At 44.6% G+C, this 15,298-nt stretch overlaps 1 protein-coding gene across 2 annotated transcripts in view; it reads left to right on the top strand.

Annotated features, from left to right (window-relative positions):
- LOC135054681 (oocyte zinc finger protein XlCOF22-like) overlaps positions 1-14,389 on the top strand; it is a 54,506-nt gene extending 40,117 nt beyond the window's left edge. The window contains exons 4-7 of one of the 2 annotated variants that reach the window (XM_063957939.1): positions 1,291-1,369; positions 3,609-3,706; positions 9,986-10,190; positions 10,776-14,389. In XM_063957939.1, the coding sequence (XP_063814009.1) occupies positions 1,291-1,369; positions 3,609-3,706; positions 9,986-10,190; positions 10,776-11,917 (1,524 nt within the window). In that variant the 3' untranslated portion in view covers positions 11,918-14,389. Of the gene's footprint in view, positions 1-1,290; positions 1,370-3,608; positions 3,707-9,985; positions 10,191-10,772 lie in introns of both variants that reach the window. The other variant, XM_063957938.1, reaches the window with a different exon arrangement.
- The last annotated feature ends 909 nt before the right edge of the window (positions 14,390-15,298 follow it).

Here is a 15,298-nt window from a genome sequence, read left to right as displayed (position 1 = left end):
GGCATTATACAGTAACACCAGGGGATGTGTCTGGGTGATGACTGAAGAGGTGACTGCTGGGAATGGGGCATTATACAGTAACACCAGGGGACGTATCCGGTCGGTGACTGGAGAGGTGACTGCTGGGAATGGGGCATTATACAGTAACACCAGGGGATGTGTCTGGGTGATGACTGGAGAGGTGACTGCTGGGAATGGGACATTATACAGTAACATCAGGGGATGTGTCTGGGTGATGACTGGAGAGGTGACTGCTGGGAATGGGACATTATACAGTATCACAAGGGGATGTGTCTGGGTGATAACTGGAGAGGTGACTGCTGGGAATGGGACATTATACAGTAACACCAGGGGACGTGTCTGGGTGATGACTGGAGAGGTGACTGCTGGGAATGGGGCATTATACAGTAACACCAGGGGATGTGTCTGGGTGATGACTGAAGAGGTGACTGCTGGGAATGGGGCATTATACAGTAACACCAGGGGACGTATCCGGTCGGTGACTGGAGAGGTGACTGCTGGGAATGGGACATTATACAGTATCACAAGAGGATGTGTCTGGGTGATAACTGGAGAGGTGACTGCTGGGAATGGGACATTATACAGTAACACCAGGGGACGTGTCTGGGTGATGACTGGAGAGGTGACTGCTGGGAATGGGACATTATACAGTATCACAAGGGGATGTGTCTGGGTGATAACTGGAGAGGTGACTGCTGGGAATGGGACATTATACAGTAACACCAGGGGACGTGTCTGGGTGATGACTGGAGAGGTGACTGCTGGGAATGGGACATTATACAGTATCAAAAAGGGGATGTGTCTGGGTGATAATTGGAGAGGTGACTGCTGAGGATGGGACATTATACAGTAACACCGGAGGATGTGTCTGGGTGATGACTGGAGAGGTGACTGCTGGGAATGGGGCATTATACAGTAACACCAGGGGACGTATCCGGGTGGTGACTGGAGAGGTGACTGCTGGGAATGGGGCATTATACAGTAACACCAGGGGATGTGTCTGGGTGATGACTGGAGAGGTGACTGCTGGGAATGGGACATTATACAGTAACATCAGGGGATGTGTCTGGGTGATGACTGGAGAGGTGACTGCTGGAAATGGGACATTATACCGTAACACCAGGGGACGTGTCTGGGTGATGACTGGAGAGGTGACTGCTGGGAATGGGACATTATACAGTAACACCAGGGGACGTGTCTGGGTGATGACTGTATCATTGTCAGGTTCCTATAAGGTGTCAGGATGTCACTGTCTATGTCTCCATGCAGGAGGGGGAGTATATAGAGGAACACAGGGGTCTGTACAAGGATGTGATGATGAAGAATCACCGGCCCCTCACATCACTGGGTAAGAGGAGACTGTCATTTATTGTATAAGGGGAGCAGGTATGGGGGCTACCTATATACACACTGTGACCAGATGCTTCCCAAGCCCTCACTGACTTGTGTCCCACGGTCACGGAACGGCTTTAGGTCACACGGGACCTGGCCAATTAAGATTCATGCTTACTGTTACTGACTCCACCCACTGCGCAGTCGGCAGGTACAATGCTGCCACCACCAGACTCCTTGCTCCCGTGGCATCTTACCACAGCTGTGTGGCGTTGATTGATTCCCACTGGTCGCTTGACCAGGCCTCTGCATGGTAGCTGGCGGAAAGCGGAGCTTGAAGACACTAGGGTTACCCTGGACAGCCAGAGAACGGGGCTACATTTCATGTATCCCTGCTGGTCACAAGATGAAGCGGTCGTCTTGAGTCAAAATATGTTTATTCGCTCAAATAAAGTCCTTAAAAGGACCCTCCCTGTTTCCAGTGGAACAGCAATACAGCAAGATGTTCACAGCAGAAATAAGATGGTATAATACACTCTGAGGCATCAGGCCTCCTTTTTATCTAAAACCAACATACAGTACTATAAGGGGTGGTCCCACCTTCATTCTATCTCACAAAAAATATAAATAAAAACATGTTACATTTCAAAAGAGTTTAACAATTGGATAAAGCAAATTTCTGCTCCTTTTCATACATAATCCAAACCAGTGTGCTTAACCAAACACAATCTGATTATCATATCCCTGTCTCTTTCTCAAATGTGAATATAATTAGAATTTAAATTGCACTCACCCTCTCACCCATAGACAACGTTCTTGTCGTTTAAACATAACTCTGCATCCTAGATAATGCAGCCTAGGAAATATTAAACCAAATTGTTATTACACGAAAACCTACTGGAAAGATGCCCTACATTGCATTCGTAAAACACAGGGGGTAGTTGATCGCAGCAGGAAATTTTTTAGCAGTTGGGCAAAACCATGTGCACTGCAGGGGGGGCAGATATAACATGTGCAGAGAGAGATAGATATGAGTGGGGTGTGTTCAATCTGCAATCTAAATTGCAGTGTAAAAATAAATCAGCCCGTATTTACCCTGCACAGAAACAAAATAACCCACCCAAATCTAACTCTCTTTGCAAATGTTATATCTGCCCCCCCTGCAGTGCACATGGGTGGTCATTCCGAGTTGAACGCTCGTTATTTTTTTTCCGCAACGGATCGATTAGTCGCTAATGCGCATGCGCAATGTCCGCAGTGCGACTGCGCCAAGTAAATTTGCTATGAAGATTGGTATTTTACTCACAGCATTACGAGGTTTTTTCTTCGTTCTGGAGAGCGGAGTGTGATTGACAGGAAGTGGGTGTTTCTGGCCGGAAACTGGACGTTGTATGGGAGTGTGTGAGAAAACGCTACCATTTCTGGGAAAAACGCGAGAGTGGCTGGAGAAACGGAGGAGTGTCTGGGTGAACGCTGGGTGTGTTTGTGACGTCAAACCCGGAACGACAAGCACTGAACTGATCGCACTGGAAGAGTAAGTCTCGAGCTACTGATAAGCTAAGATTCACCCCCAGTAGGCGGCGGCTTAGTGTGTGCAATGCTGCTAAAAGCAGCTTGCGAGCGAACAACTCAGAATGACCACCATGGTTTTGCCCAACTGCTAAAAAATTTCCTGCTGCGATCAACTTGGAATTACCCCCAAAATCTGATTTAGCATCCACTCCTGTCTTTCACATCTCCATGCAGAACCAGTTTTTGGCTTATCACCCAACAGGAGATGCTGAAAGCACAAACAGTCTTCTTTCCGAACCTTAGTTTGTATCTCAAAGACAATGTTTGCCCACCAAAAGCCTGCCACTTGACAACATATGACTTTCTGTGCTAAAATGTCTAAAAACAATTCTCAAGGCCTTTTAGAAACCAAATACCTCATACTTTTCTCATAAGTGTAATGTCCCTGCAGTTCTATAACCGTGCCGTCCATAATTCTCCAACTGCGCACAGCGCAGCAATATAACATATTAAGACACATTATTGAACATACATTTAGTCATGTACAGTGCATGGTGCCTAGAGCCAAGTGCTCCTTTTAAAAATGTCGCCAAGCGCCCATTGTCCATTTAAATGGTGCCAGGCATGGAGGGTTAACCCTTTTAGTGCCGCTGCTGCTATTGGCCAGGGGGGCTCCGGCCACACACACACCATCTGATAATCACATATATACACTGTACTCAGTCACTGTGTGTCTCCTACAGATGGACCCAGTAACAGAGATACCCCAGAGAGATGTCCCCGTCCTCTGTATTCCCAGGATTGTACAGAGGAGAATCACAGGATCCCACAGGAGGATCAGGTAGGTGGGAATTAGAGTCTCCATAATATTCCAAAGTGACTGTCACTATATGATATCTAGTGAAACTGTGGGCCTGATTCTTATTTAGGAATACAGTAAGAGTAAGTGGCTACCTGGAAAACCATTTTATAATGCAAGGGATAGGCAAATACATTGTGTTTGCATGCAGGGTTATTACTGGCTACTTTTGCATGTAGCCCACAAATGCTGGAAAACTTTATTTCTCTTTCATCCACTAGGGGACACTGGAGCCCTATACAGTAGGAGTGTGAAGCTTGCAACCGGAGGTGTGGCACAATCTAAAAATTAGCATTGTCTGCACAGCCGGCTCCTCCCCCTTCACATCCCTCCTCCCCCAGTTTGAAAAATTGTGCTAGAGGTACAGCACGTGGAAGCACTGAGCTCCTGACTAACATTTCTAAAACAGTGTGCGGCATCCACCTAATAAAAGAGAGACAAGGCATCTTTATATTGGAGAGACAAAGATCCATTTTGAAGGGACCTGTATCTCTCGACAAGGAGATCCTCAGAGAAACTCAGAGTGAGTACTATAAAAAAATTTAAATAAGGACCCAGTTAGCTTTTTTATTTTTATTATTTAATCCCCTTGTCAGCAAAGCCCGAGAGGTTACTCTCGTATAACATGAGGTCACCAGCGATCGCAGTGAGTAGCGCAGGGCTGGAGGAGTGCGCCGGGTGGATGTGAGTAAGCCGCCCACACTGTACAGCCGCTGACTAGCGCTACGGGACTTAGTGACAGGGTCCCGGAACGCGCACACCAGGGGGCAGACAGTCCCTTTAGCCGCGCTGATGGGCGCCGCTACGAGACTTAGTGACAGAGTCCCGGAGCGCGCACACCAGGGGGCAGACAGTCCCTTTAGCCTCGCTGATGGGCGCCGCTATGAGACATTCCAAGGGGCAGGGATAAGCTCTCCCCCTCGTATAGATACAAGAGGGATGGTTTTTTGTAACAACAGCTCCGTCTGCTGGTAAATTTATATATTTAGATAAGAGGATCTCCTGAACAGAATAATCTACTTTACTATTTATATTTTCAAAGGACTTCTATTACAAAGATCCTGAAGAAAATACATGGAAGCAAGCGGATACCAACTCTACCATCGTAGCTGATTTACAGTTGGGTTGTGAGGGATGCGAGTCGGCTGGTGTAATAATTTTTTTTTAAAATTTATTTTGTCCTGCTCCTTTTCTATATACTGAAAGGAAGGGTAATTTCTGCCGGATCCGATACCTTTGCTTCCATCATCTCTCAGTCTTTCTCTTCCTAGTTTAAAGGGTGGAAGCGCTGCATAATACCCTGGTAGAAGGTTTTAACAACATGTCTAAAGCACCAACTAGGACCTCCAAGACCTGTTATGTTTGTTAGAAATGTAACAAGAAAAGCATGCGGGTTGGCAGCTCCGGTGTGTGCGACTCCTGCTAAGACAAGGACGCTCCACCTGGGAGCAGTGCTCCGTCTTGGTCATGGGAAGACAACCTTGCAAATAGAATCTCCAAGGAGATGGCAGAATCGCGCAAGCAGCACTCGGAATGGGCTGCGGGATTCTCAAAGACAATGGAGGAATTTCTCATCAAGTTAACACCGCCCGCACAAGCAGAAACGAATGTGCGCAAGGCTGTTAAGACCTCTTCCTATTATACGGAATCAGAGGAGGAAGAAGGTTTTCTCCTTGATACATAGGAAGGTGAGTTAATTGAATCTAACCTAGACGCCGATTTTCCAGAAGACGACACGGCAATCTCGGGTCTTGATTCTTTAATTGACGCAGTAAAGGAGATCCTAAACTTTAAGGTAGAAGAAACAAAGGAGCCGGAAGATTTCTAATTGTTCGAATCCCAAAATCCGCCTTCAGCAGTGTTTCACATTCCTAAATCCCTCCAATCTCAAATGGAGAAGGCTTGGAAACAACCTGACAAGCGCTTTCAGTTTCCAAATAGGTTTCAAGTAACTTATCCCCTAACCAAGGGTGTAATGGATAAGTGGGAGACCCCACCAGTAGTGGATGCTTCCCTAGGAAGGTTGTCAAAGAAGACAATCTTACCAATACCTAATGTAACGACTTTAAAGGATGCTTCAGACTGAAAGGTTGACACAACTTTAAAGTAAATTTTTGTAGCAGCAGGTGCAGCACAGAAACCTACGATCATCTGTGCTTGGGTCAACAAGGCCATAGGAGCATGGTCTGGACATAGGCCCTCATTCTGAGTTAATCGCAGCAGCAAGAAAGTTAGCAATTGGGCAAAACCATGTGCACTGCAGGGGAAGCAGATATATCATGTGCAGAGAGAGTTAGATTTGGGTGGGTTATTTTGTTTCTGTGCAGGGTAAATACTGGCTGCTTTATTTTTACACTGCAAATTAGATTGCAGATTGAACACACCCCACCCAAATCTAACTCTCTCTCTACACATGTTATATCTACCCCTCCTGCAGTGCACATGGTTTTGCCCAATTGCTAACTTTCTTGCTGCTGCGATCAACTCAGAATGAGGGCCATATTGTACAGGCTATTGAGGAGGAAAATAGTTTAGAAGAGATTACCCAACTGGCGAAACACATTTGAGAATCAGCTTCATACTTATGTCAAGCCTCAAAGGATATTAGCAGTATTGCATCACGCATCTCGGCATTGCCCATATCGGCTAGACGGATTTTATGGCTCAGAGAATGGCAAGGAGACTCTGACACCAAGAAGGCGGTAGAATCCATTCCCTTTGGGGGCGAGATGCTTTTCGGTCCAGAGTTGGACAAGTGGATCTCGCAGGCTACAGCTGGGAAGTCCAGCTTCCTACCTACTTCTTATACGAGAACCATTCCACAGGCTAGGAGAGGTTATTCGGGACCAGTGTTTACTTCATTTAGATCACAACAGGTTTCGGTACACAAGTACGTGGGGGCAAAGGTAGAGGCCGCTCACAGGCAGCAATCAGAAGCAGGTAAACCTGCTGACAAGGCCGTGGCATGACGGCCTCCCAGCTCACCTGGGGTCCCCCTTGGTGGGCGCACATCTGGAGGGTTTTCAGGACGTCTGGGCCAGAACCTCACCAGAATTTTGGATAAACATAATCTCTCAGGGATACAAACTGGATTTTCAACAGAGGCCTCACAGTTTTTTACAATAGGATTGCCTCAGTGCCCTCAGAAAGCAAAAGCACTACTGACAGCAATTCAAAAATTGCTACAGTCAGAGGTCATTATTCCGGTTCCCGCCTCTCAGAGAGAACGGTCAGACCAATACTCAATTTAAAAGTTTTAAACCAGTTTCTAAGGGTCTACAAATTCAAGATGGAATCAATCCAGTCGGTCATTGCAGGCTTAGAACAGGGCAAGTTCATGGTATCCATGGACATACAAGATGCATATCCCAACCTGGACTCCTCACCAGGCTTACTTAAGGTTCACACTGGTGACGGATCAATAACAACTCAGGGCCTTGCCGTTCGGTCTATCATCAGCCCCAAGAATCTTTATGAAGATCATGGCAATAATGGTTGCAGGATTGAGACTGTTGGGGGTCACAATAATACCTTATCTAGATGATCTACTGATCAAGGCATCATCTCAGGAACAGCTGATCAAGGATGTTCAGACATCTCATCAATTTCTTATTCAACATGGGTGGATTGTGAATTTCCAGAAATCCAACCTCATGCCAACTCAACGGATTCAGTTCCTCGGTCTCATCTTGGACACGGTACAATTGAGAGTTTTCCTACCAGAGAACAAGGTCCAAGACCTACAGAGATTAGTGGGTCAGGTTCTGAAGACACAAATGGTCTCTCTACACCTCTGTGTGCAGCTTCTCAGGAAGATGGTGGCGTCGTTCGAGACTCTCCAAAATGGCAGACTTCATTCCCGACCATTCAAGATGAACATCATTGCTGAGGGAGCAGGTTCGCACTGGCTTTTACATAGAAGAATCCGACTTCCACCGCGCATACGAACCTCCTTAATTTGGTGGTCGTTGCACAGGAATCTTGTAGCAGGCAAGAGATTCGGCATTTGGGATTGGAGGATCCTGACAATGGACGCCAGTCTCAGAGGTTGGGGTGCCGTCTTAGAGGAACATCAGTTTCAGGGCAGATGGACGTTCCTGGAGTGCAGACTACCCATAAACATTCTCGAACTAAGAGCAGTTTACAATGCGCTTCTCTTAGCCGAAGACCTAGTCATGGGTCAACACGTAAGGATACAGTCGGACAATGTCACGACAACGGCTTACATAAACTATCAAGGAGGAACAAAGAGCAGGATGGCGTTGAAGGAAGCCACAAAGATCTTGTTGTGGGCAGAAAGGCGAAACATCATCCTCTCGGCAGTGTTCATTCCAGGTGTGGAGAACTGGGAAGCAGATTATCTCAGTCGCCAGGACATGCATCCGGGAGAGTGGTGCCTACATCCATGGATTTTCAACATGGTGGTGAGGAGATGGGGTCTACCTCAAGTGGACCTAATGGCGTCTCGGCAAAACCATCAGCTGCCCAGATATGTATCCAGGACAAGAGATCCAGCAGCAGAAGGATGGGACGCATTAACACTTCCTTGGTTTTATAGGAGGGTTTACATTTTTCCACCTTTCCCACTCATACCCAGGGTTCTGAAAAGGTTGAAACGAGAACGAGTGTGGGCAATTCTAATCGCACCAGATTGGCCCCGCAGGAGTTGGTACTCCGACCTGCGGGGGTTACTAGCAGAAGATCCTTGGCGGTTACCTCAGAGAGAGGACCTGCTTTCTCAGGGACCGTTCCTACACCCAGACCTGAACAGGCTGCTTTTAACGGCGTGGCTATTGGATCTTAAGAAACAGAGGGATACCAAGAACGGCCATTCCTACGATGATTGCCACTAGGAAGCCGGTCACAGCCATTTGCTACTACAGGGTTTTGTCAGGAACGTGGGTGGAATCCGACGAACTTCCACTTATCCAGACTTCTACTTTTCCTTCAGGCCGGTCTAGATGAAGGACTGAGGCTGGGCTCTCTGAAGCTTCAAATTTCATCTCTCTCCATCCTGTTTCAACAGCGGTTAGCATCCTTACAAGAGATTCAAACCTTTTTACAGGGGGTCCTAAGGATACAACCCCCTTTTTGTCCTCCAACTGCGCCATGGGACTAACATTTGGTGTTGGAATTTTTGAGATCACCAACTTTTGAACCGTTAGCAAGAACAGACCTGACATATCTCTCTTGGAAAGTCACGTTATTGCTTGCCTTGGCTTCGGCCAGGAGGATTTCTGAGTTGGGAGCCTTATCCTGTAAGAGTCCTTTTTACATTTTTCATGAGGATAGGGCAGAACACCATACAAGAGCTGATTTCCTTCCTAAGGTTGTTTCGGGGTTTCACGTAAACCAGCCAATTGTGATCTCCTCTTTCCAGGGTCTCCCAGATGGGGACGTGTCCTTGGATGTTGTCCGAGCTTTACGGGTATACGTACAAGTTACGTCGTCCTTCAGAAAGTCGGACCATTTGTTTGTTCTTTATGATGGGCCAAAGAAGGGTTGGCCAGCATCTAAGCAGTCTTTGTCTAGATGGATTAGACTTGCCATTCGGCAAGCTTATATTTCCTGTGGTAAACAGGTTCCGGTACAGACGGGTGCTCAAACCACCCGATCCGTGGGTGCCTCATGGGCGGCTGCCAGAGGTGCTCCCACTATTCAACTTTGCAGAGCGGCGACGTGGTCCTCAGCCCACACGTTTGCGAAATTTTACAAGTTTGATACCTTTGCGTCCGGAGACTCTAAGTTTGGACGTTTAGTTTTGCAGGCCACCGACAGCACTCCCTCCCTGTGGGATAACTTTGGGACGTCCCCTACTGTATAAGACTCCAGTGTCCCCTAGTGGATGAAAGAGAAAAGAGGATTTTGGTACTTACCGATAAATCCATCTCTCAATCCTCTAGGGGACACTGGACGCCCGCCTCGGTGCTGTCAACCTGCTGTGTTCTAAGTTCTTGTTTTAAACAGTTCGTATAAATGGTGTTCCTTATTCGGTCAAGAGTTCTTGGGCGCTGTTTGATATGTTATACGGTTCGGTTCCTCGCCATGTGCTATAGTGTCATGTCCTATTCTCTCAGTCAAATTTTTCAAACTGAGGGAGGAGGGATGCGGGCTGTGCAGACAATGCTAATTTTAGATTGTGCCACACCTCTGGTTCAAGGCTTCACACCCCTACTGTATAGGACTCCAGTGTCCCCTAGAGGATTTAGAGAAATGGATTTATCGGTAAGTACCAAAATCCTCTTTTTGTGGGTTTCTTAGGGTGAAGATCTGGCTGATAATAAGGCAGAAGATATAAAGAGAGAAGAAGAGACGTATGTGACAGTTAATATTGCAGAAGATACAGAGGAAGAAGAGACGTATGTGACTGATATAAAGGCAGAAGATGTAGAGAGAGAAGAAGAGATGTATGTGAGAGGTGATCAGTTGTGTAAGGAGGAGGAAATTCCTACAGATATCAGCACAGGTGAGTAATAATCCATATTACAGAAAAGAGTCACATATTCTCCTTGCTGAGTCACTACAGAAGTCTCTTCCCCTCCACCCTCCACTGTCATATCAAACTAATGTGGTAAATGTATCTGCCCAGTGTGGGAACGTCAGCCCCTATTATACTCCTGCTCCCCACCTCACATCATGTCACTGTGTGTTACCAGCCCAGAGATCTGACCAGTCTCCTCCCACCACTCTCTGGTGTATCTCATACATCAGGAGCCATCAGCCCCTATTATATTCCTGCTCTCCTCCTCACATCATGTCACTGTGTGTTACCAGCCCAGAGATCTGACCAGTCTCCTCCCACCACTCTCTGGTGTATCTCATACATCAGGAGCCTTCAGCCCCTATTATACTCCTGCTCTCCCCCTCACATGTCGCTGTGTGTTACCAGCCCAGAGGAGTGTTACATGCCAGTGTCTGTATTTAGGTCTGTGCACTGTGCTGTGTGATGTGTTGTGTTACATATTAAGCTAAAGTTTTACCTGTTCAGCAGTTGTATTATATATAATAATAAAAAAGAAACAATTATTTCCATATATTTATCTTCCAGCAGATGGACAGAGAGGCAGGAATACCTCGGAGAGACATCTAACTATGTTTCCAGATTTGAAATTAGAAGAGAGCATCTCATGGTATTCTGGAGGAGAATACTCCATTACCCCAATTATACATCCAGTGCCTCACAGTGCCGATATATCATCTGTTCCCGCTAACCATGAGGAGTGTAACATTAATTCAGATGTTGCTACACATAGTACAGCTCCTACAGATTCTACAGTCTTTCCCTCTTCTGAATTTGTTAAATCCTGTAATAATCAGTCAGTCTTTGTTACACAGGAGAATCGCACAAGTAAGACACAATTTTCATGCTCTGAGTGTGGGAAATGTTTTAAATATAAAGCAAATTTTATTGAACATCAGAGAAGTCACACAGGCGAGAAGCCATTTCCATGCTCTGAATGTGGGAAATGTTTTACACAGAAGTCGAATCTTGTTACACATCTAAAAAATCACAGAGATAAGAGACCATTTTCATGCTCTGCGTGTGGGAAATGTTTTACATATAAATCACGTCTTGTCATACATAAGAGAAGTCACACAGGTGAGAAGCCATTTTCATGTTCTGTGTGTGGAAAATGTTTTACATATAAATCATTTCTTGTCATACATGAAAGAAGTCACACTGGTGAGAAGCCATTTCCATGTTCTGAGTGTAGGAAATGTTTTAAAAAGAAATCAGGTCTTGTTAGACATCAGATAACTCACACAGGTGAGAGGCCATTTCCATGTTCTGAGTGTGGGAAATGTTTTACACAGAAATCAGATCTTGCTGCACATCAGAGACGTCACACAGGTGAAAGGCCATTTCCATGCTCTGAGTGTGGGAAATGTTTTACACAGAAATCCGATCTTGTGATACATCAGAGAAGGCACACAGGTGAGAAGCCATTTTTATGCTCTGAGTGTGGGAGATGTTTTAAACAGAAATCATATCTTGTTAATCATCGGAGAACTCACACAGGTGAGAGACCATTTCCATGTGCTGAGTGTGGGAAATGTTTTACACGTAAATCAGCTCTTGTTAGACATCAGAGAAATCACTCAGGAGAGAGACCATTTCCATGCTCTGAGTGTGGGAAATGTTTTACACATAGATCTGATCTGGTTAGACATCAGAAAATTCACACAAAATGAAAACAATATCAATGAGCTCACCGATATGAAAGAGGATTGCAGCAATCTATATATTATGAAAAGCATTGATATTAAAATTTGCAATTCAAGTACGGAGTGTATTCTCAAAGGTATATTTTCCTCACCTATTCATTATAGAGGACAATTAAAAATTCAAGTCGTTGCCATACACAGACATAGGTGAAATTTTCGCCATCGACGTAAGACTGGAACAGAATGTACATGTATGGATGTTATTGCAATCTACTTATTCTGTTAGATGTCGGTATCTGTTATATCTCTTCACAACATTTTGGCCAAAGCCAAGGAATTAATTTGTTTTGACTGTGGTCTTATTTGCAGCAAGTAAAGAAGATTTAATAAGTTGGGACAGGGGTACAACCAGCTCCAATCGAGGGACTCAAGCTCCTCCTCTTCATATGCAACCTGTCCTACCGACACCAGTTTTTGGTGCCTAAGTTTTTTTTTTGTGACAAGTAAAGCTAGTGTTCTGAGTTGTACTCCAGCTTGTTAAGAATTTGGGAGATTTTTACGTTTTATTCTTTCCTCTTTGGCTAATAGGGGGTGAGTGGGTGAGTTCTTTCCCTCCATTTTTCTATGGAGCCTTTAGCTGATCAATTATGTTCTTTTCAAGCCCAGAACTTTAGTATACCGTAGTTGCGGCATGCCAGTTTAGTCAGACAGCCAAACAGGCCCCAGACCAACACACCGATATTAGACATCGTGAGAAGGTAGCCCATCAGGAGAAGCCCTTGGTAAAAGCTCATCTGTTATGTTTCATGGACAAGTGGTTAGAATCCACTTCAGAGACTTGGTAAGAGATATTTACATAGGTTTATATTATAGATCTTCTACCAGTTCACTTGATCCAAGAAAGTGTCTGGCTTTACAAGAGGCAATTTAGAAGTTTCAGCAGGAATTGTCCCAGTACCTGCCGGCAGAGAGATGTGATATTTTATTGAAACCTTTTCCTTGGTCAGAAGCCAGACGGGTCTTTTGGGCCACTGCATTCAGAGTCTTTACCAAGGTGATGGAGGCCTTGCTAAGGTTTAATAAAAGTAGTTACTCCAGAGATTCTGTTAGATCGTGTCAGATTAACAGAACGAAGAGTTGGTTTCCCATGGTTGGGTAATATATTGTTTAAAATTAAATAATCAAGTCTAGTTCTGGATTTTCCTGGGCAAACTGTTCAAAATCAGACTTATGAGGGTTTTTCCTTCTGGAAGCAAGATTCCCTTCCTACAAAAAATGGTAACATAGCTCCTGAAATAGAGACGTGTTGGTACTTTATTGCATAAAGGCATTGGGCAAGATGGTCTTCACTTATCAGGCAAATCATTTTGCCCAATTTCACTCTCAGAGGTTACAGATAAAGATTTGATGCAGATGATACAGGTCCCATCTTCATCTGTAATATGTATTTCATTCTGTTCACTGTTGTAGCAACCTAACAGGTCATTCTTTTGTAATGTCAGAATGACATTACATGTTTCAGGGCAGGTGGTTTCTCGAAGAGTCCTTACTCCATATCCATGTTCTGAAACTTTAGGCTGGTCTTCAGTGCCCGAAATTCCCTTTACATAGACCAGTTCCTCAAGTCTACATAAAGGGTCAGACAGTCTCAGTTAATTTAGACATTGCTATTATAATAGCATATTTGAACCATCAGGGGATACCAAGATTGCCCAGACCACAGAGACATCAAGGATCTTCCTATGAGTGGAGAGGAATGTGCGGTCTCTCGCCGCTTTGTATTTTCCCGAGGTGAGCATTGGGCAATGGACTATCTCAGCAGACAGAACCAACATTTGGGGGAATGATCACTCCATCCAGATGTTTTCCAACAGATAGTGGACAAATGGGTTCAACCAGATATTAATATGATAGTGTCCACATTGAACTTCAAAGTAAGACATTACTGTACCAGGATAAGAGATCCAGGGTTGGTATTAGTTGTGGTAGTGATGGTCTTTTAGGATTATCCCCTCATTTACCATGCTGCAGAAGGTCATGGAAAAGGTAAAGGGTACGTCATTCTTGTTGCTTTAGACTGGCCATAAAGGGTCTGGGAATTTGGATCTGCTGTGCAGGTGGCAGGCTCTTGCATTGCCTGGTCCCTTAATCCAGGGGAGATTCCTACAATCAGCATTACCGCATCTAGCTTGGTTATTCAGATCCAAAATGTATTCAGATAAGTTGAAAAAGACCACAATGAATGTTAGGTGGCCTGCATCAGCCAAAAGGTATCACAGAGTGTGGAAATCTTATGTGGCCTGGTGTGAATGGATGAAGGTCCCCACTTTGACCTTCACGTTGGCACAACTGTTCATGTTTTACAGGAGGGTCTTGATGCAGCGTAAAGGTGGGGTTATCTGAAAGTTCACAAAAAGACAATTTGAGTGAGTGCGCTGTCAGCGGCAGCCGGTATAGGGATGGTAAGTCCCTAAGCAGTAATACAAAGCAGAGAGAAATATACTGGCGCCGGCTGGATCTCAAAAATGAAAGAACGGAAACAGTTGTATCAATTAAAAAATAAAATAATACATTTATTAAATATAAAAAATAATAATAATAAGAGTGGGTATAAATATCTGATATAATATCAAGAGGGTATTTAAAATTCAGCAGTTGAGAATCACTCAATTTATCCTATGACCACTTGTATTTTCATTAGGCAGTGAATACTGGTATTCTGGCTAGAACTCAGTCCTCCTTGGTATCCTCACAAAATTTCAAATATGGATATTACCATGGTCTCAGATGAAAGGCCCCTTGGTTCTCGTTAGCAATTCGAGGTCCAATAGCAGCAGGGGAATGAGGAGACTTCAGATGGAAAGTGATGGTATGGATCCTGGAGGATTCAAAGTCCAATTATTGCCAGATATTCCAAAAGGTGGTTTGAAGTGCCAGTGGTCAGGGAGGAGTATATCTCTGTAGCTCAACGCGTTTCGCTGGACTAGATCACCGCCAGCTTCCTCAGGAGCATGTGTCTCATGTATACTGGGACATCTTTATATACCCCCATAACTATGGTAAAATTAAAACACCTGGTTGTAAGGTTATCCAGGTGTGGAAACATACACATTAAGACAATAAATGGTCAAAGTAAAATTTAAAAGACAAAGAAGGCAATCTTACCGGAGTACATGTCATATTGTAATATTATACTATAAAAACGAGCATAGGATAAGGTAGAAAATTAAGATTTTAGAAAGGATCATTTGCATGATTACCTGATCACGTGATCCGTTCCGATCACGTGACTGGACGGCATCCAATCATTACGGCTGTAGTTTATTTATTGTGTGCAAAGACGACGATAACAGACAATTTGCATTTGTCTGTAAATACAATAATTGTGCTAGTGAAATAAAAAACATC

This window comes from Pseudophryne corroboree, chromosome 3 (assembly GCF_028390025.1).
Source record: "Pseudophryne corroboree isolate aPseCor3 chromosome 3, aPseCor3.hap2, whole genome shotgun sequence".
NCBI lineage: Eukaryota > Metazoa > Chordata > Amphibia > Anura > Myobatrachidae > Pseudophryne > Pseudophryne corroboree.
This window is presented reverse-complemented; position numbering and strand designations above follow the sequence as displayed.